This window comes from Elgaria multicarinata, chromosome 8, assembly GCF_023053635.1.
Source record: "Elgaria multicarinata webbii isolate HBS135686 ecotype San Diego chromosome 8, rElgMul1.1.pri, whole genome shotgun sequence".
Taxonomy (NCBI): Eukaryota; Metazoa; Chordata; class Lepidosauria; order Squamata; family Anguidae; genus Elgaria; species Elgaria multicarinata.
In genome coordinates, this window is record NC_086178.1 from 71,030,949 (window position 1) to 71,052,438 (window position 21,490).

General features: G+C 40.5%; 1 protein-coding gene across 1 annotated transcript in view; it reads left to right on the plus strand.

The window, feature by feature from the left end:
* The window catches only part of WDR11 (WD repeat domain 11), a 61,099-nt gene extending 42,693 nt beyond the window's left edge, over nucleotides 1-18,406 (plus strand). Inside the window, exons 19-29 of the mRNA XM_063132740.1 lie at nucleotides 159-330; nucleotides 3,423-3,531; nucleotides 4,895-4,957; nucleotides 5,421-5,486; nucleotides 6,874-7,051; nucleotides 9,045-9,140; nucleotides 9,405-9,570; nucleotides 10,308-10,405; nucleotides 10,907-11,052; nucleotides 11,944-12,023; nucleotides 12,427-18,406. Of these exons, the coding sequence (XP_062988810.1) occupies nucleotides 159-330; nucleotides 3,423-3,531; nucleotides 4,895-4,957; nucleotides 5,421-5,486; nucleotides 6,874-7,051; nucleotides 9,045-9,140; nucleotides 9,405-9,570; nucleotides 10,308-10,405; nucleotides 10,907-11,052; nucleotides 11,944-12,023; nucleotides 12,427-12,584 (1,332 nt within the window). The 3' untranslated portion in view covers nucleotides 12,585-18,406. The remainder of the gene's footprint in view (nucleotides 1-158; nucleotides 331-3,422; nucleotides 3,532-4,894; nucleotides 4,958-5,420; nucleotides 5,487-6,873; nucleotides 7,052-9,044; nucleotides 9,141-9,404; nucleotides 9,571-10,307; nucleotides 10,406-10,906; nucleotides 11,053-11,943; nucleotides 12,024-12,426) is intronic.
* The last annotated feature ends 3,084 nt before the right edge of the window (nucleotides 18,407-21,490 follow it).

Consider the following 21,490-nt stretch of genomic DNA (forward strand, 5'->3'; position numbering starts at 1 on the left):
GTCTAAAATATTAGAAGCAAAGGTTAATTTCAATATATTTTAAGGGACCATAAAAATATCTTTCATATATAATAAAAAAATAATGGAAGTACATGGAAAAGGAGACATTTTTTGATTTTGATGCCCTTTGTAAAGCTTTAATATGTTGCATCTTTAAGGTACAAATGGTGAGCAGCTTACGAAGTGGCAGAAATGCTAACTTCCGCGTCCTTGATGTTGACTGGTGTACCTCAGATAAAGTGATCTTGGCATCAGATGATGGATGCATCAGAGTGCTAGAGATGACAATGAAATCAGCATGTTTTAGAATGGATGAGCAAGAATTGTCAGGTATGGAAAAAGATCTAGCAATGCAATTCATTTTTTTATATATTAGATTGCATTATGTGACACTTGAAATGATGGGAAGCAGCCAGAGGATGAGAGAAATGCAATTTATCCACCAGGGTTGTGCAAGTTTCATAGTGCAGGCATAAGAACCCAGGTGGTTTAAAATTGTTTCTCATCCTAAAACATCAATATTATGCATTGAGGAAGATCCATTAAGCACAGAGTTTGAGGCATATGGTTAGGGAAATGTAAGTGCCCAAAAGCAATGACGTAGCTCCCCTGAATCACTACATTTGAGGCATGAAGTAGTAAAAAGAGAGAGGTCTCCTTTGCCAATCCCACACCAAAACCAAGGCTCAAAGGTAAGTAAATCATGTTTTAAAATACGATTTCTTCTCATCTGTTCTCACAAAATACTAATTGCAAGCATTTAACCTATGGAAATGTTGTCTCAAATCCAAAGAAACCTGTTTGCAAATGGAAGACACTTCTGCATGTATGCTCTTGAGTGCCTGCTCTTTTCTCCTAGGATTGCACCACACTTCACTGCATGCTGCTCTAGAGTATCCCTTGATCCTCAGGGGCATGCAAAGGGCTGTAGTAGGAAGGGGAGCCCAGAAAAGCCTCAGCACATGAACAGAAGTGTGTGAGAAGGCAGCACGGGCATCTTTGGAGCCAAGTCTTTGTTTATTTTTTTCATTTTCCGTGATCATTTTTAAAATGGGCACCTCAACTTTCACTATTTTTGCTCTTCATCATTAGAAAAAATGCCTGATACTTCAACATTTTTTTAAAAAATGCCTTCTGCATTTTCCAGAGCTGTTTTTGTTGTTTTGTTATATATTTGCTGTGTGTTTTGCATTTTTATTTTAACTCATTACTGGGGGGAAATAAAAATAAGAATTTTAAAAATAAGAAAAGTAAGAATAGAATTGAAAATAGAATTGAAAGAATAGAATAGAATAGAATTTACTGATTCTATAACAGTACTGTAGAATGAAATGAAGAACATTTATTTAGATAAAAGCTCCATCCTTTGAAGCTTAGACTAGCAATGCAGCCTCAGCTGTGGTTCAGCTTCTGGTTGTGAATATCCACAAGAAATTGGCCATTTTCCATACCCTTTGGGACTTTAAATTTGTTTTTTTTCTCAAACAGCTGTCCTTGCTGCCACATGGCAAACTGCTTTTCAAATGTTTGAGTTTTTTAAACAAGCTGTTTATATGGCACATAAAGGGCAGGGGTGTGGAAGTGTTCCCCCACAAATAATTCCACCCAAGACCTTCCCATTAACTTAAACAACTCTTTGTATCTCAGCCAGTGTTTTTAAAATCTATCGGATTTGTTTTATAGAAATTAAGCTATGGAAAAGTGCTTTTCCATAGTATTAGATAATGTTGATCCTTGTCTTTTGTATGAATGTTAGATTGTTTTTGTGCCTACTACATTTGCTTAGTCTAGTAATAAGAATTTATATAAAAAAGGAAAAGTGCTTTCACTCTTTAAATCTTTGTCTTTAATCAATATGTTTACCATAGGTATCGTTATCATTATCTCTCAAACCACATTAATATACACAAATGTATGCAGGCTCTGTCTTTAAAATAAATTGCACTCTTCAGTTCAGTGGCTTCAAAAGATTTTACAATCCAAATTTTCTGAAGTATGACAATCAATACATCGCGATTGCACTTTATAAATGTAAAAGACTGATGCTGTCTTCTCCCTACTCTTCATGTATGGGGTAAATAAACAATGTCTATTACTGTTGTGGTCTTACATTTGGTCCAGATTTTCTGTTGTGTACCAAATGTTCAGTCTGTTGCCAGTTCAGTGAACTAGTTTCCATTATCTCTACAGAATACCCCCCCAACTCCGCATTTCTGCATTTTTATAAGTCCTCTTGTAACTCTTCTAGTGCTGACTCATTATAAGGCTAACTGATTAACTTTTATCTTAACTGTTGAGATCTATTTTTCAATGTGATTAATGCCCTAGAATCAGAGCAGCAAACCTACATTATGCCAAGAAAAGTCTTATAATGAAGCTCTGATGAACTACAAGGAACTAACCCACCTGAAATCCATGCTGAACTTTGTGTTAAGCCATGCCACTGAACGACCTGGTTGGAAGGGATCAGTGTTTATCCCTCACAGCTAGTGATTAAGAGTATAGGCTGTGAGCCAGGAAGTTACTCAGTAGTCTTAGGGCATGTCTACACCATAGGGTGTAAAAGGTGGGAGGATCGCGGACTTAGCAGCTTTCACGATCCTCCCCCAGCATCTTTATTTATTTATTATGTATTAATTACGTTTCTAAGAGCTCTCTGGGCGGTTCACAAAAATTAAAAACATTCAAAGTATAAAACAACAGTATAAAACCTTAATATAAAATACAATATAAAAGCTCAACCAGATAAAAACAGCAGCAATGCAAAATTACAAATTTAACAGCCACACAACATCCTGGAAGGACGTCGCAGCCGTCATTTTTTTTTTCTGAAGAGGGAGAAGGAGCGCAGTTGTGCTCCTCCGCAAAAAGGTTAAAAAAAACCCCAACACCCCCAAACCCGCTCCCCACCCCCAATGGGCACGGACTGCCCCCGTGCAGCTCCATGCCCATTTTACAGTCCCTACACGCGGGGATGACGGGAGGACCCGGGAGCAGTGGCCACATGGCCCATGCTCCACGGAATAATCCTGAGACCGTGGAAAAATCAGGTTTTCTGCGGTTCCCTATATCACGGGGAAAGTCCTTGGTTGGCCCAGGTTGCCCCCAGCATGCCCTGTGCGTCACTTGGACGCACAGGGATGATCCAAAGTCTACCTCGGGATATAGGGCTGGTGTAGACGTGCCCTTAATCATACAACATCTCAGCCTCACTATCTGTAATATGAAGATCATTCTTGGGACTTCACTTCTTTTTGGGAAATTGTAATGAAGGCAAACTATAACAAACTCTAGTTGAAGGGACATAGTAAGTAAGCAAAGTTCCCAGCCAGCCTTAGTTGTCTCTATCCATATTTGTGGTTTTTTTTTATCATCCTTACTGATTGACACTGTGATTTTCCCCCTCTCTTTTTTGTTGCTAGAACCTGCGTGGTGCCCGTATCTTCTTGTTCCACGAGCTTCTTTAGCTTTAAAAGCATTCTTGCTACACCAACCTTGGAGTAATAAATATTCCCTGGATATTTCAGACATGTAAGACTCCTTTTTAATATTCAAACTTCTGGTTTTATGAGATGGCAAAATAAAGACTAAGGGTTTAGGGATATGCCGGTGAATCATAAGACCCAACTATGTTCAATTCAGATTTGAATTTCATACATTTTGGAACCAGTCATTGATAATCATTTAGTGTGCCTATCCATATGCAGAGCATATTTTCACCTGCTCACATTACATTTCTTTCTAGTGGTTCAATTCAGCTACCGTATTTCTTCGATTCTAAGACGCTCTTTTCCCCTCATATAAACATCTCTAAAAATGGGGTGCGTCTTAGAATCGCGGGTGCATTTATTATTTCTTAGAATCAAAGCTTTGTTTCTGTTGGTGGTACTGAAATTAGTGTGCGTCTTACAATCAGTATATCATGAATTATAGACAATACTAGAATGGGCCAGTGGTTCCTTGCATACGTGCCCATAGGGCAGTGGCGGGCAATCTGTGGCCATCCAGATGTTTCGGCCTGCAACTTGCTTCAGCCCTAGCCAGCATAGAGTATGGTGAGAGATGATGGGAGTTGTAGGCCAAAACATCTGAGGGCCACCAGTTGCCCATCCCGACTATAGAGCTTCTTCCATTTAAAATGCTTTCCTGTTCACATCACTGGAAGGAGCAGATGTGCCCATACATCTCTTTGTTTAACTCTACAAGAATGAGTATTTGGGGGTGGGGGATGTACTTGTATACGATGGACATGTGAAAAACAGAGCATGTACTGACCTCTTTGGATCAGGGATAGTATGTGCAGGCATTTATGTTCAACTTGTTCAGCTACCATTGTGGAAATAACAAAATGCAAAAGACATTAGCAGTACTTGAATTTTAGCTTGTTGCAGCTGAAATGCCTCAATGATGTATGAAATTACACTGATGAAGCAAGAAAATTCAACATGTAGGAGCATGTAAATCCAGTTTGGGGTGGGGGCTTAAAATATCCTCATGCAGTTCCCAGATTCCTGGTTGCCGTGTTGGGGATTTCTCAGTGTTATCTGTCCCTTTACATGGGTGGATCTGTCCCAAACATTAAAAAAGGGGAATGCCATTCATGCATTAGATTGGCTGTATGCAGGAAGGCGCTGCTTTGTGGCTCCTCACAGTACTGAACGGAAATGGAGAAGAGAAGAGAAGAGAAGACCCATTCCCACTTCTCAGCATCAGAGAGCTGATCCAAGTCTGAGAGGAGTCTATTTTTCTCCACCCCCATTTTCTCTTTTAAATTCTGAGCATCGCATAGGGGGTGCAGCCTTCTGTGCCATTTGCTGTACTCTGGATCAGAGTTGAGATATTTGTCCTCTGACTGCCGATATTTGCCTATTAAATCCTAATGTTTGCTTTGCAGAAATTATCCAGAGAATGAAAATGTTAAAAATCTGCTGCAAGAACAGTTGCACTCATTGTCCAAGTAAGCATACTTCAGTTGATGTGCCATACTACCAAAATGCATTAACAAAAATGACTTTGAATTGCTGCTGTGATACTCTATTAGGCATGTTTGGAGTTAACTTGATCTTGAACTTTGGTATTCCCCATACTCTTGCATGTAGAATCAGAGTGATAATATTATTCATGTGTAGTAAGGATACTCACAAGATTTTCATTGGTTCTCAGTATCAGGATTATATTTCACTTTTCGTGTTAGGACTTCTACTTGCAATCTGGCAGCCAGACCAATATTAAGTACTGGCAAAGTTGATGAGTGTGATGATATGATCACTCTATATCTTTTGTACCATGTTTCAGTTGTTATATTTTTGTAAGTTATGCTTTTTCATTCATTTAAACATGAGAATGGTTTCTTTTTTAATAAAAACATCAATAATGTGTTTGAATATGCCATACAGCAAGATTGTTTTATCTTTTTGTAGTGACATCAAGAAACTTTTACTTGATCCAGAGTTCACCCTCTTGCAGCGGTGCCTATTACTTTCAAGGTAACAGAAATGTGTTAAAGTCAAAAGCTCTTTGTATTTATCTTACAAATAATGTTCATGTATTTTTATGCCTGAGCATCTAGGTGTTTCTGTTAAAAACCAGGAGGGCTATTTATTCCTTGGATTAAGGTAACGTGTGTGTATAATATATATATGTTCAGCATTGGGATCAACATTAATGAAGAAATAAAAGATGCAATGAAGCTTGTTATCAGTGATGTGGGGTGAATTTTTTTCCATGGACATTTTTCCAGTGCTTTATTTTCCATAATATTTTTTTGCCATTTCGAATGTTCATTAATAAAAATGAATGTATGCCAATTGCAAATACAATGGGCGGTCTGTCAACGGAGCTATTGCACAGGTCAACCCTCATACCAATTCAGTTACGCAAGCGGGACCTATCCTTTGTGCAATGAGCTCCCCTCTGTGAGCTCCACTGAACTGCCTCATTCTTTCTGTTTCTGGTTGCTCCCAGAAGCGCTAAATCTGTACTGCGCAGGTGGTGGGACTTGGTTGAGGAACAGAATCGGCCGGGAGAGGGGGCAGAGCACCCTGTTGGATTCTGCCCAGTATTAAGCAAGCCTGGAAATTTCAAAGCTGTAATGTCTTCAGCTGATTATCCTAAGCGATTAAGGGAGAGAATACATATGTGTCAATGAAATACACATATGACTTGGAATGAAAAGCATTTAATAAATAGTGACAGTGAAATTGAGGGTGCCCCAACAGCCGTAGTGGAAGAGAATTGACCACTGATGAGTAGTTGTCAGCATATCATGCACAGTTCTTTGGGATGCTAAAATTAATGTAAAGAGTTTTCAGTCACTTTCTTCTTCTTCTTCTTCTCTCTCTCTCTCTCTCTCTTAAATTCAAACAATTTTCCAATTCAAAATTTTCTGAAAACCCACATCACTGCTAGCTATACTAAAAAAAACCAAACTTTTAGAGCATTGTTTTTGTCTTTCTGTTCATTTGTTAGTTGGATTTGTAAAGATACATGCAGCATCTGCTGTGAAGCAAGTGGAATAAAGTTATCCTATTCTGCCTCAAACTGCCTGTTGAATGACTTCTTAGGGGTTGTTTCTTCATTTTTTGCTGGTACAAGTTTGCACTTGTGCAACATTTATGGAGTTGTCCCCACAATCTGTGGGGAGCCCTGCCTTGAGCAGTTCTTGATGTGTGTGGAAATTGCTCCATCTGTTTTCCAAAGTAGCAGAGTCCTAGATGGACAATATCACTTGCTCTTTGCATAAATAGAGTGCCGTTCAGAAGGGTTTGATATATTTTTTCATATTCCACCTATTTTCGGGATGATGATGATGAGTCTGTCTTCTAAAACTGTAGATGCTATAGAACCATTAATTCTGACTTTTGCTTTTCCCAGGCTATATGGGGATGAATCTGAACTTCATTTCTGGACGGTTGCAGCCCATTATTTGCATACTTTTTCCCGAGAAAAAACTTTAACAGTAAAAATGGAAGGCACACCCACTATTCAAGAAAAATGGATGAACCCGCTAGATATATGTTACGATACACTGTGTGAAAACACCTATTTCCAGGTATTGCAAGATTTTAAAACAAGTAAATAAGTCAGATCAATAAAGGGAATAATTTCACTTTCATATAGAGTCTTTTCATTTCAGGATTTTATACATACAGACATGTATAATTGTTTTTATTCCTCATGTACCGAAATGCATGCTTGACACTGCTTGCTTTGAGAGTTGCAATGCAGGATCTGTTGGATTTGTGGTTCTGTCACTGAAAGAAATGGGGATAGGATACTTAGCTTATTTTTGTATATATAGCCACACTGTCTCAATGCCTCATGCCCAAAGAACAGCTGAATCACTATCCTCCAAAGGTGTACCCATAAGGAATTTGAGGACCTTACAAAAACAAAGGAGTTACGCCAAAATTTCTGCCTTCTGATGTATAAAAAAAAATGTAAGAATTATAACTTCAGTACCAAGCAAGTCAGCCGCCATTTCGCTTGCCATAATCTAAAAGTGAAGCAACATAAATACCTGTATAATAGTATAAATAGTTTTATATTATTTTATCAATATATTTATAAATATAGTATAAATAGTTTTATACTATTTTATCAATAGTATGAAACAGAGGTTTAGTCTTAACAGATGGTGGCTTTGTTCTTACCATATTCATATTCTGCCTCTACCCACAGCTATATTTTTGTTGAAAGCCTTAGTCCTTTTATCCCTTAGATTAGTATCATGTTCCTTTGTATGTGCTTTCCCATAATTCTGTTACTAAAATTCTTCAACTTGTTAGCCACTTTTTAATAGGGCTGTGCATAGACTCCCCCCCACCCCCAAACCCGCTTCGTGGCCTGATCTGGAACTTCCGGATCAGGCCCGAACCGCTTCAGGTTGATCCGCCCAACGCCTGCTCCATGGAGCGAGATCCACCTCCGTCGCCATATGGACGGCAGCGCCAGGTAAGTCAACCCCCCCCCTTACCTGCCTCTGTCGTGGGCTTCAATTGAGGCCCCGGTTGAAGCCGGAAGAGAAGTCCACGGCCTCTTCCGGCTTCAAGCCAGGGCCTCAATTGAAGCCCGCGATGGACCGCAACGGAGGCAGGTAAGCCCCCCTCCCCCCTGCCCCTTTACCTGGCTCCGCCGCTGTGGTGGCGGCGGAGCCAGGTAAGCGAAACTCTCCCCACCCCCTTACCTGCTTCTGTCACGGGCTTCAACTGAGGACCAGGCCACAAAGCAGAAGCAGGCCACAGCCTCTTCCGGCTTGAAGCCGGGGCCTCAATTGAAGCCCGCGACGAACACAGGTAAGCCCCCCAGCCCCTTACCTGGCTCCGTCACTGCACGGACGGCGGCAGCAGCGCCAAGTGAGTCCCCCTCCCCCCACTTACCTGCGTCTGGAGCTCCGGATCGAGGCGAACCGTTTCGCCTCTATCCACAGCCCCCCCCCCCCAACCCAATTCGTCTCCGCCTTTGTCGGAGGCGAATCAGGCCGCTCCGCTATCGCTTCTCTGAACCGAAGAGGAGCACAGCCCTACTTTTTAGTTCCTTTAATTTGCTTTCCCTTTCTTTTAGCATCTGTCGGAAACTTCTCATCTTCAAGAATTTTGATCAGCAGAATTTTAAATCCTTTCACAATGCTTTACTGTGCACATTTACTGGGAAATAATTCCCATGGAGTTCAGTGGCAGTTACTCCTGAGTAGATGCATATAGGATTGCACCCTTAATTGCAGCTATTTTTCTGTGTCTTTACCTCTTTCTATCCCTTTCTGTTCCTGTTTCCCTTCCTTTCTTAGGGTCAATTTACCCATTGTTTATTGGTATGGAGAATATACATGGGCCAACTTGTCCATGTAGGGACTCATAAACCTTCCCATGTGAAAATGACTTGTGGAAGTTATGAGGAATTTACACCATTGAAACATAATAATAGGTCCTTCGATCAGGATCCTCTGAGACTGTAATCATCTATTTTATATAGCAGTAGGACTCATATTACTTGTTTATGAATAATCAGTTTCAGTTTCTTATTCATTTACATATGGTTCTCTGCAGAAATTCCAGCTTGAAAGGGTCAATCTCCAAGAGGTGAAAAGATCAAATTACGATCACACCAGGAAATGCACTGACCAGCTACTACTTTTGGGCCAGGTTTGTATTGCTAATTTAGCCTGTCTTATGTTGCCTGTTTAGGCTTTTTACAATTGCATTTGTTGAGTTTTGGCTCATGCAAGCAGTTTATTAGCAAACGTAGGCAAAATTAAGTTACATAGACAATAGCTATTGTTACAGTATGATTTCATTTCCCCTTAAAAGTAAACAACAACTGCCAAACGAGTGTGGTGGCTATTCTGGGTGTCTAGAATGCGTTGAAAGCTTTATTTTTATGTAACTATTTTTTTATCCCCTTTTCAGACTGATAGAGCTGTGCAGTTGCTTCTGGAGACAAGTGCTGAGAACCCCTATTACTACTGTGATTCGCTCAAGGCATGTCTGGTCACAACAGTCACTTCCTCAGGTCCTTCCCAAAGCACCATCAAATTGGTTGCAACCAACATGATCGCAAATGGAAAGCTAGCTGGTGAGATATCCGTTCTCTTAATTGAGCGCAAAATAATGGCTGCAACTTTGAGTGAAGCCCCCTTGAACTAAGTGTAGCTGAGTGCTACCTAAGAAGGGGAAGTACTGCTGAAAACTGTTTCTTGGAATAATGATGTACCCGTAGTGTCTACTTAAAATTGGATCCTGAGCCTTTGGGAAAATTTGCTGTGGTATGGTGGTATGGTAACTTTAGTTTACAAAATGTGTGTTGTTGTTGTTTATAGGCCATGGCTGTGTAATGTCCAATCAAGCATGAGTCTTGAGCTTAGTCCTCACCCTTCCACTCCCCTTTCAGTATGCAGTGCAATCCATCCAATTCCTATGTATGTAACATGTACCTAAAACACTCGCAGTTTGGAACAGACTGAGCCTGAAGTGTTCAATTTAGGACCTAGTTTTAAGTACCGCTACATATTTATAAAATTAAAAATGGGGCATTGAGAGAAGTGGAGGCAGTTAGAGGTATTTACAATCCCTGCACTGTAACAATGGATCCTGTTTAGAAAGTTTGTGTGACTTTTTGTGATGGCTTGTATAGTAGAAATGCATGCTTGGGATCACAATTAGTAATAGACAGTAGTTGGGCTAGGATACTCCTTGCATTCTGGAGATAGCAAGTAGTCAGGGTCCCTCTGACATCCATAATTAACAAAGGGGACATTGTTGGTTTTAAATTTTGACTAGTTCATCTTTATAGGGTTTTTTTTCCTTTCCCAGAGGGCGTCCAGTTACTTTGTTTAATCGATAAAGCTGCTGATGCGTGTCGTTACCTGCAAACCTATGGTGAATGGAATCGAGCAGCATGGCTTGCAAAAGTAGGTAGTTTTCTCAGTCCTCCTATCTTAAATGAGATTCTTCTGATTAATAAATGATTATATTCATACATTGTGACCAGGTAAGAAGCCAGGAAGATGAAAGCTGGCACGTTCATAGTTCACTTGCCGGAGAGAAGAGGGGGTCACAATAATAATAACAATAACAATAATAATTTTATTTATTTCTTATCTGCCTCTCCTTCAGAATCGAGGCAGGGAACAACATAGAATACAAAAATATTATACAATACATAAAACTAATTAAAACATATAAAACATATATCAGTTACGTAGGGAGGTTGTGGGCTCTCCCACACTAGAGGCTTTCAAGAGGCAGCTGGACAAGCATCTGTCAGATATGCTTTAGGGTGGATTCCTGCATTGAGCAGGGGGTTGGACTCGATGGCCTTGTAGGCCCCTTTCAACTCTGCTTTTCTATGATTGTATGAAAACTTAAACTGACTTAGATTCTAAATTTCCTTCAAATAATTCCTTTCATAGGTTCGTCTGAATGCAGAGGAATGTGCTGATGTCCTGAAGCGTTGGGTTGATCACCTTTGTTCTCCACAAATTAATCAGAAATCCAAGGCCATCCTTGTCCTCCTCTCCCTGGGTTGCTTCATGAGAGTTGCAGAGATGTTACACAGGTTTGTATCAATTTATCAATTTATTTCCCTTATTCATCTGAAATGTCATGAGCCCCATTCTCTATAAAGAATATAGATTCAGTGGCATGCATACAGTACTTTCAATACAGTTTTAAAACACCAACAGGATATAAACCCCAGTGAAAGGAAATTGGCAGAAGTCGGACACATCCAATGGAGACTTAAAACTGCAATACCTTTATGAATAAAATGGTTTTGCTACAATTTGTCAGTTCAAAAATACGTGTTTTATGAGAGAGTGAGGATGTTAAGTGTTCTATAAAGAATATGAATTAGGATGCATTCCTGTACCTTAATAAGCATCATTGAAATCATTGGGACTTGCATCTGAATGGCCGTGTATATTATTGCAGGGCTGTTCTCCTTTGGTGATAATCCCTTGAGTAATGATTTCCAGAGTGGTAGCTGTTTAGTCTGTTAAAAGCAAAACCACTGTCTTTTGACAAATTAATTGCGGCATAAGTGTTCTTAGACTAGTCCACTTACAGTGTTATTCTCAGTTAAAAGGTATCAATATGCAGACAGATAGGTATACAGATATAGATTAAAAATGTAGAAAATGGGATGAAAAGGCCATGAAATGAAGATGTGCAAGTTTTGTATATCTCATTGTTAATGTGTTTTAACTGATATTCTTTTCAGGAAGCGTAGGGTCAAAAGCATTTTTACTTGCTCTTGAGATATGCTATATCAATTATTGTTCAGAATTGGGAGACTGAACTAGTGGCCCTCTTTGAAGCATTGCTTCAAAGGCATCACTGAGTCCTGTTACAAACTTACAATGTTTCCTAGATACAAAATAATTGAAAGTATTTTTAAGCGATGTGTTTGTTTTTTAAAAGCCTAACCCTTCATCCTTCTCTTTAACAGCGTGAGGTATTTTGATAGGGCCGCCTTGTTTGTCGAAGCCTGCCTCAAGTATGGCACAATTGATGTTAATGAAGATGCAAATATCCTTTTTGAAATTATGCACAGTGCCTTAATAGACGCCTACTAAATAGAAGAATTATTTGGGGGTTAAGTGTTATGCATTGTGTCTGTAAACTCAATTACTCAGTCTAGGGAGAAAAAGAAAATACTCATTCTAGGGGGGGAAAGGACAACATTTTCCAAAGAAGGAAATAAAAACAGAGGATCTAGATGATGATGAGCAACTTCTTAAATGGGAAGGAGCACAACTCAGTATTGGGGATTGTCATACCAATGATCAAAGCCTGGGTGGTGCTAGCTATAAGCATCACTATCCACAAATAGTCCCACTCTCAGATGACTCTTGTTTGGGGGAGAGATGATTAAGCAGTCTGATACCTGGTTACTTCTGTTCAATTCTATATTCCTTAACCCACATTTTACAAAAACTAATCCATGCGGTATTTGCAGATTATGCCAGAAGCCTGAAGACTCTGGGGTTTAATCAAGCTGCTACTTTGTTTGCCTCAAAAGCAGGAGCAGCTGGCAAAGATTTATTGAATGAACTTGAACAACTGAAAGAAGAAGGACTTAAAGAGTGACAACTCCAAGTAAACCACTAAAACGTGTAATTTCCCATCAGATGGAGTCATCATCAGTGGAGTAATTATTGACAGACAATGAAGAAGAGTTTCTTTTCGGCAAATAATAACAATAATAATACAGATTTGGTCACAATAGAAATTATACATACAGCATGTCATGTGTAACCAGAGATTTCTTCCAAAATTGGTGGAGATAATTCCTCTACTATTAAGCAATACATCTATATTTCTCTATAAACAGAAGTTCAGAAATTGTATCTATAAAAGTTTCCAATCAAAAGAAAAGGGATATCCATGTAGGAGGTCTTTGGTTATATATGAAAATTGCAGAACCAGGGTCAGTCCAATATTTTGTTGCCCCTGAGAAGTGTATCCCAGGATCCCTTGCAATGATGCTGAAATGAAACTCTCAGCTTATGTCAAAGCCGCATGACATAAAAGTCATTCTGTGCATTCTAACATCCTCTGTGACATGGGGAAATGGGACATATGTTTAGGATTGGTAACTGCTTCACTGGCATTCCTAAGTATATTGTTGCTCTAAGCAACCATTTAGACAGCTTGAGCTGTCAGTACTGAAGCTGAGTTGATGTTTCATGTCGAAGTATACATATTACAAAAAGGAGGAACGTTCATCAAAGAAGCCCAAAGCAACTTGCATGGAAATCGAAAAGGTTTCTCAGCTGTTTCTCCAAGTTATGGGTACTATTTACATCTCAGAGTGTGAAGCCCCCACCCACCCAAGGAAGCTTCTAAGCCTTAGGTGCAAAGGAGCTATGGAATTCCTGAGCTTGTCTGACCACATCTCTTTACTCAACGGAGCTAAACCTTGGGCAAGATTGCTTGTCAACATGCTCTCTGTAAATCCACCATGCTCATGTGACTAGTAAAAGACATGCCTGTAGTCACATGGAGTGAGGGCATTTACAATGAATAGATAAAAAGTTTCTACCTAAGCTTTAGTTTATAGATCAGAAAGTTTCCCAAGCTTAGTCAGACAAGCTCGGGAATTAAACGGGTCTCTTGATCCCACAGATGGGAGGTTTCTGCACCATTGAAAGTAGCCTTTGAGTACCTCTAGTGTCCAGAAGTTAGGCAAGGGAGATAGATGACATTTCAGTGGGCCAGCTGGGTGTGCTTTTCAGTAATAAGAGCCCTGCTGGATCTAGTCTAGCATTCTGTATGCACAAGGGCCAACCAAATGACTATGGGAAGCACGAAAGCAGGTAATGAGAGCAATAGCCCTCTCCTGTTGCTGTTCCCAGAAGTACACTGCTTCTGATTCTGGCAGTTCTATATAGCCAACATGAGTAGCAGCGACTGATAGATTAACTTCCACGAATTAGTGTTAGCCCTTTCTAAAGTCATCCAAGTTGGCGGCCATAATAAATGCACAAACAAAACTAAAAGCTTGTTTTGGCTTGGCTCCAGTTTATATTGCATTGTACGCAGAGCTCTTGACTATTTAATCTGAAGCAGAGGTTAAGCTTCTATCAGGCCTTTAACAGGCCTTTGTGATATAAGCTTCCAACCCCCAAATTCTTTATTTCTCTCTTTCTGTGTGTATTATGATGCACCATATGTTTAATAGATTCTGATCACAGCTGGAACTTTTTTGTCTTGTTTTTGACAGAGAGGGCAATCCTATGTTGCCTAGGAGAGCATCTCAGGGACCATAGGATTGTTTGGTGTCCCCCTCCCAAGGCTAAGGACACTGCTATGACCTCAGAAATGTGACTCGAGTTCCGATCCTTTGTGGCTGCTGTGGCAAGAACCACACCAGCCGCTTCTCAAGGTTACAAATGCAACCTCGGAGGGAAGGAAAAGGGGATGTTCTGTTGGGCAGGGAGGAGAAAGGAGAGGCCAGGATACAAGAAATTCTACGGCTTCTCAAGACGCCACCAGTGTGCTTTCTCAAAGGCCTATCTAGAGGAAGAACATTTAAAAGGAGGAGCATTTTCACGTCTGTTGTTCCTCATGTCCTATCAGCAGCTACTTGAGAGGGCATTGGATGTGGAGGCTTCCTTCTAAGGGGTCTTTCTTTCCAGTTGTCTTTCTAATTCTGCCACTTCACATTGTCATTCTTTTCAGTACATATTGTTTGTTATTAAAGCTATATTAATATGTGCTTTTTGCATATTATGCTGCATTTCCCACAAAAATATCAGGGAGTGTTTACATCATCAGTATATGGTATAAGTTCCTGAATTTGGAAGCAGAAGTACCTGTGGGTTCTATTTCTAAGTATGTATCCCTGGTGGAAGGGAACAAATGACAATTCCTTCCATTTTGGTTGCTGTTCTAATACTATGTAATGCATAAACGTGTTGCTGCAGCAAGTGACAGAATGCTCTCATTAGTCCTTAGAGGAAGAAGAGATTAATGTAGTTTTATTCATTCCTGATCATAGGTCAGGCTAAGCCATTTCAGTGGAGCAGGGGTAGGCAACCTGGTGTCCTCCAAATGTTTTGGACACTCCAAATCCCTGACCATTGGCCAGATTAGCTGGGGTAGATGGGAGTTGTAGCCAAAACATCTGGAGAGCACCAGGTTGCCTACCTCTGCAGTAGAGCAAAACATATTTTACACAAACAAGCAGCATAGGTGTGGATGAAGAGAGAGTCTGAAATAAGCAAACACATAAGGACAAATCAACTCTGGATCCGAACCATGGCAGGAAGAAGTTTCAGTCAAATCCTAATATTAAATACAAGATAATGGAACACAAACAGATTTGGTCTTTGGTTATTTAAACTTGTCCATGATGAGTCTATTCAGTGTGTTTTTATAAGTGTGTTTAGTTAAGATCTAATCCAGCCCACGTTTTTATTATTTTCAACATGAGTTGTTCTTAAAACCCTTGTTCACTGGTGTAAATCAATCATTTAATAGTACAATACTGGTGGATTGGTAAAAAACAATCCATCTACTTTGATTGCAGCCGCCGCAAACTGCTGCATTGCTTTTAGTGGTAGTTCCTCTTCAGAGCAGCACGGAAATAATGAAAGATTTAACAAAGGAACAAGAGCTAAATGACCTTTTGCAAGTTCTCATGGGGCAAATACTCTTGTGCTTGGATTTTCAAATGTTTCTCTGGTTCCTGGTAATAATCAGTTCCTGGTGAAATGTAATGTGCATTGGACTGAGAATTCATTTAACTGTCCTTTGGAAATCTCATCTGGATGTGTATCATACAGATTTGTTCCTAGGATCAGTACGATGGAAGTTATTTTGATGCTTTACCTTGTCATTTAATCAGGCTGTGATTTCCAGAGCATTAGGACATAAGCCTGAGAATAGTAAATACAGGTAAATAATGTGCATGTTTTTGCTGAAATAGCAGGCTTCTTGAAACACAGGAGCCTTTGCAGTCGATCAAAGGCTCTTATGGATAACAAATACAGGTAAATAATGTGCATGTTTTTGCTGAAATAGCAGTGCTGGCCACTTGGAGCTAAAGGTACTTGGAGACATCCTGAAATCACCCCAGGAAACTATACCATAAATATAGATCTGCTCAGGGCCCATTAATGATGTCTGGAAGCGTCTGTATCTCTGGCATGGTGATAATCTAGGGGGAAGTATGAACGTACTAGTTTATGAATGCTCTGCTCAACATGCTAGTTATAACCCATTGATTTTTATGGCACCACTGACTGGAATTATAGAAGTCAGCATGGGAGTCAATTTCAGTGGAAGCAGGTGGTCTATGGCCACATTCTTGCATGTGCATGGATCCAAAGGCGCCACCATCTTTTAAGGGGGCATTGGGTGAGGTACTTCTAATTGTGGGGGGCTCCTGGCCAGCCTTTCCCTGCTGCCCTGCCAGCCATGTTTCTTTGTATCTTGTCCATGGCAAGGAAAGCATTGTGGAGTGGGTGGTTGAGGCTGCACCCCTGTGTCATACCACATTAAATCAAAGCATTTTCCTTTGCTAAATTTGATTCGGCTCATTGCTACTCCAATCAAACACTGCCTTTGTTGGTGAATGGCAAATGAGAGAATCAGAGTGGCTATGGCACAGGCTTTTTCCTGGTTTGTTGCCTGCATTGGCTACACCAAAGGAAAGTGCTATAGTAGGTGGCCAGTCAAGGCTGCTGCAGCCTGAAGGCACACCATTTTAAATTAAAGTATTTTACTTTGCTAAGTTTCATGTCTGATTGGTTCAACTTGCTTCAAAGGCCACATCTGGCTGGTTCAGTTTGCTGCTCCTAAAACCTAGCAAAGGAAAATACTTCAATTTAAAATGGCGCACATCGGGCTGCGGCCTTGACTGACCATCCACCACCACACTTGCCTTTTAATGCAGTGCCATGAAACTCCACTGCCTGTTGGGGTAGTGTTAAGCCCCCCCACCTCCATTGAAAGCATCCACCTGAGGAACACCCCGTATCTGGAAAACACAGGTCTGTTGCATATTTCCTTGGTTCACCATAGTGTCTTTTCCTACATCGGTTTAGTAAAACTGGCCAAGCTATCTCTTAATACTGGCTGACAAAAGAATGGTTACATGTAAAATATGAGTAGCACTCATGAAAATTGGTTAATTCATAATAATAGCTAGTATTGCTTATTTAATACATGGTACTGAAGCATATAACCCTGATTTTACTACTTCGTCATTTGTTAGTGGTTTTTTTATGCCCACATTTATTTAATCTTTGCTTTTTCTCTGTTTCTGTATATCTGTCTTCCAGTGACTTGCTGTTTATATCTCCCACCCTGCTGCCTTTCATTGCTATGAAAGCTGCATCTTTTCTTTAAAAAGGATTACTCCCTAGTAACATTTTAAAAATCACTTGACACACAATTACTTAAAAATTACACAGTAATTTTCCACACAGTGTCTACAAATTATTGCCATACTATTTCAATCTAAGTCAAGATGGCACTTTTGATAACAAAAACATTCCAAATAGAATTTCATTTCATGACTTCTTTATAACAAACAAAAGTGATGTCATTGTTTATACAAAACAGAGCGCCTTTAATTATAATGTCTTTGAAGTCTTTTCAACACAGGCTTCTCTGCACGTTTCACATCATAATATACATTTCTTTTAAAGTGTTCTTAGGGCCGAAAGTAGATAATGCAAAGGAAATGTGGCTGCCATCAATCTCCTCAGATAACATCTAATAGAAAACGTACTGCTGTCACCATATTACATTCAGAGTTGCACTGCCTTTGCACTGCAAGCTGCAGCCAATGCACTGGAATGGGAGACTGGGAAGTGCTCAACATGACAATCACATTGCTACTTTATTTTACTGGATATTCTGGGCCCGGACTGGCCCACAATGTCCAGTTCAATTATCAGCAATGGTTATATAAACAATTTGTGGAAATTCACAACGAAACTGACTTGAGGTTTTTACTTGGACAAAGTAATATGCCAAATAAGTAAGTGATGTGTTTTCAGCCTTACACAGTATAAGGTGTTTCTTCTCAGACTGAGAATCTCAGTAGGTTTTTGCAGAGCGACTATTAAGACAACAATCGCTTTTAACGAGAGTGCACAATGGTCACCCTAGAAGTTCACATCATAGTTTTAAATCTTTTCCATCAAGTTTGGGAGAAGACTTATTTATAATGGATGTATTTCTGCGTGTGTGTCAGAAGTCCGTTCCACTGAGTTCAATGGGGCTTACTCCCAAATAAATATGCATAAGATTGTATGTATCCTTATAGTACTGTTTGTATATTTTGCCCAACATGAAATGATACCCATCAATTTCTTGTACAAAGATGAACAAATCATTATAAATGCTCTTTTTTCTTAAGTTGTGTGAAGTTATTAAAATCAGTTTTGAAACTGCTATCTGTTGCATTTTAATCTTAAAAATCATGTCTGCCATGATATTAATACAGTGGTATTTAGTGGACTCCAAGCATGCATATATCTCATAAGAATTTAGGTCAAACTTAACTGTAAATAATTAACATTGGATTCTGCCCAAACTCACTACATCTTGAAGTCTTTTTTTTTAATACTGTAAAACAGGTGAGGATGAAATAATTGTCAAAGCTAGTCTGTGCTATAATGAATCAGATTGGTCTCATTATAGCATAATGTCCTTTACACAATAGGTCGGTCTTCCCTAAGATAGTGCTCTTCAGATGTTTGGACTACAATTCCTAGGATTCCTGCATGCTGGCAGGGGCTGATGGGAGTTGAAGTCCAAACTATGTGGAGGCTGCCAGCTTGGGAAATGCTGCAGTAAGAATTAACTTTCTGCCTATTTGTATGCTCTGGCCATTGGTTGAGTTGCTGTGATGTCATAAATGTGAATGTGCTCAAGGCATTGTCTGAAAGAAAAGTCTCCTATGGAGCAGAAATAGAAGTTCATAACAATATGGGGCATCTTATTATTATTATTATTTATTTATTTATATAGCACCATCTATGTACATGGTGCTGTACAGCGTAAAACAGTAAATAACAAGACCCTGCCGCATAGACTTACATTCTATTAAAATCATAGTAAAGCGATAAGGAGGGGAAGAGAATGCAAACAGGCACTGGGTAGAGTAAACAGGCACAGGGTAGGGTAAAACTAACAGTATAACAGTATAAAGTCCAAACAGCATCAAGTTTTAAAAGCTTTAGGAAAAAGAAAAGTTTTTAGCTGAGCTTTAAAAGCTGCGATTGAACTTGTGGATCTCAGATGTTCTGGAAGAGCGTTCCAGGCGTAAGGGGCAGCAGAAGAAAATGGACGAAGCCGAGCAAGGGAAGTAGAGACTCTTGGGCAGGCGAGAAACATGGCATCAGAGGAGCGAAGAGCACGAGTGGGGCAATAGTGTGAGATGAGAGAGGAGAGATAGGAAGGAGCTAGACCGTGAAAAGCTTTGAAGGTCTATGCTGTTCCCAGGTACTCTATCCTCCCCATCAGGTTTTGGATCTGAAGGACCAAGAAAAAGTATAGGTGCATGGAGGAGGGTAAGTTGGAAGCAAGCACAGTTTATGACATTGCATAACATCATCACTGCCATGGGACACATCAGCCTTAGCTTCCAATTTCCTGACATTGCAGGACTTGAACCAATGAGATGGCCTTAAACACTTGCCTTTTTGATAAAGTAATAATATATTTACTCAACAATAGGCAGCATGCTTAGACAAGCTTTGATGTATGCATCATACTTTTATCTACGAAGAAGTGATGCTGCCAGTATATGCAGATATCCTGTTCCCCTAAATATGTGGAATTTAGGCATGTGCTCCGCTCCGATTAGGAGCGTAGAAGCAGTAGCGGATTGGCCTGCTCCGCCTTACCCAGAGGCGGAGTAGAAGCGGACCGCGGACCCCTAGAAGCAAGGCGAAGAGAAGCGACCATTTTTCGGAGCTCCTAGTTCAGGCGGAGCGCTCCGGTCGCCATCTTGAAAACATTTCGCCATAGGATTGCATTGCGGGAAATAATCGCGCATAACTAGGTTGTTTTTGAAGCTATTGTTCTGGAAATTCTTGTGCACAGAGAGTCGTGGATGGGGGTCATTTTGAGACTACTCTCACCTCTCTGCATCGTGCAGGTCACGTGCTAGAATTTTTTAAAAATCGGGTCAACAGCGCGGCTCAAACGGTGATTTTCGGCTTTTCGCCCATAGGATTGCATTGCGGGAAAGAATCGGGGATAACTGGGGGGGGTTAAGCTATCGTTCTGGAAATTCTTGTGCACAGAGAGTCGTGGATGGGGGTCATTTTGAGACTACTCTCACCTCTCTGCGTCGTGTGGGTCGCGCGCTAGAATTTTTAAAAAATCGGCAGGAAAAATACCTTTTTCAAAGGGCTGAGGGGCAGAGTCAGCTCCCGGTCATGATGATCCCAAAGTTGGAGGAGGGCATAGGCAAAACGGGTAACTTGGGATTCTGGGAAACTTCTCTTTCTTCATCTGAACGGGCTTTTCCCCGTGTTTTTTAACACAGTAGCCCCACCAAATGCACAAACACAACCTGAAATCATATACTAAGCCAAGAATAAGAGATAGAAACACAGCACTGCTACCCACCCTAACTTTGGGAAACAACTGAAAAGATGTGGTGCAAGGGGATGAGCTCCCCTAGGGCATCTCATTGTGGACGTGCCCCCACTCTCTCCTGCACTGGAAGGCCATTAGAGCCTTCCAAAAGAGTAAAACGGTGGAGCAATGCCTATCATGAGTCGAAGTGAGCGTTTACTTCTTAGTGGTGGAGCGATGCCTATTATGAGTTGAAGTGAGCGTTTACTTCTCAAGCTCAGAGCTGTTGGTGAAGCAATGGCTGTCTTGAGTTGAACTGGCAGCTACTTCCCCCTCCCCCGGGCACGTCCCCCTATTGCTGGTAAAAGACAGATATAGCCTTTTTAAAAACATTCTTCTTGCTGTTTATTGAGCAACACTGCTGCTTTTAATTCCACCCCTCCTTTGTTTATTTGTTTATTTATTCCATTTTATATGCATTACTGGCTTATCCTTGGCTCACTTCCTTATGCCCCCAGAAATGCCAGCTGCATGCCTGCCTGCCTTCCTTCCCTCCTCCCCTGCCCACCTCGCAGGGATGTTGTGTGTGTGTGGCTTTGACTCAGGGGAGAAGTCCTTCCTGCGCTCACTTGGAGTTTTGGAAGTTCCAAATTTTGCAGGTTTAAGCCCCGCCAAAAAACAGGGGATGATGGGACTGCCTTGAGTCTCGGCGTGCGGCGTATGTATCCCTGGATAAGCTGTCATGGTGGTGAGTTTGAGGTTTTTTTTTTAACGTGCAAAATTGACGGAGCTATGGAAAGGGGTGTTGGATTTTCATAAATTCCCCAAAAATCAGGGGATGATGGGACTGCCTTGAGTCTCGGCGTGCGTATATATCCCTGGATAAGCTTTCATGGTAGCGAGTTTGAGGTTTCTAACGTGCAAATTGACGGAGCTATGGAAAGGGGTGT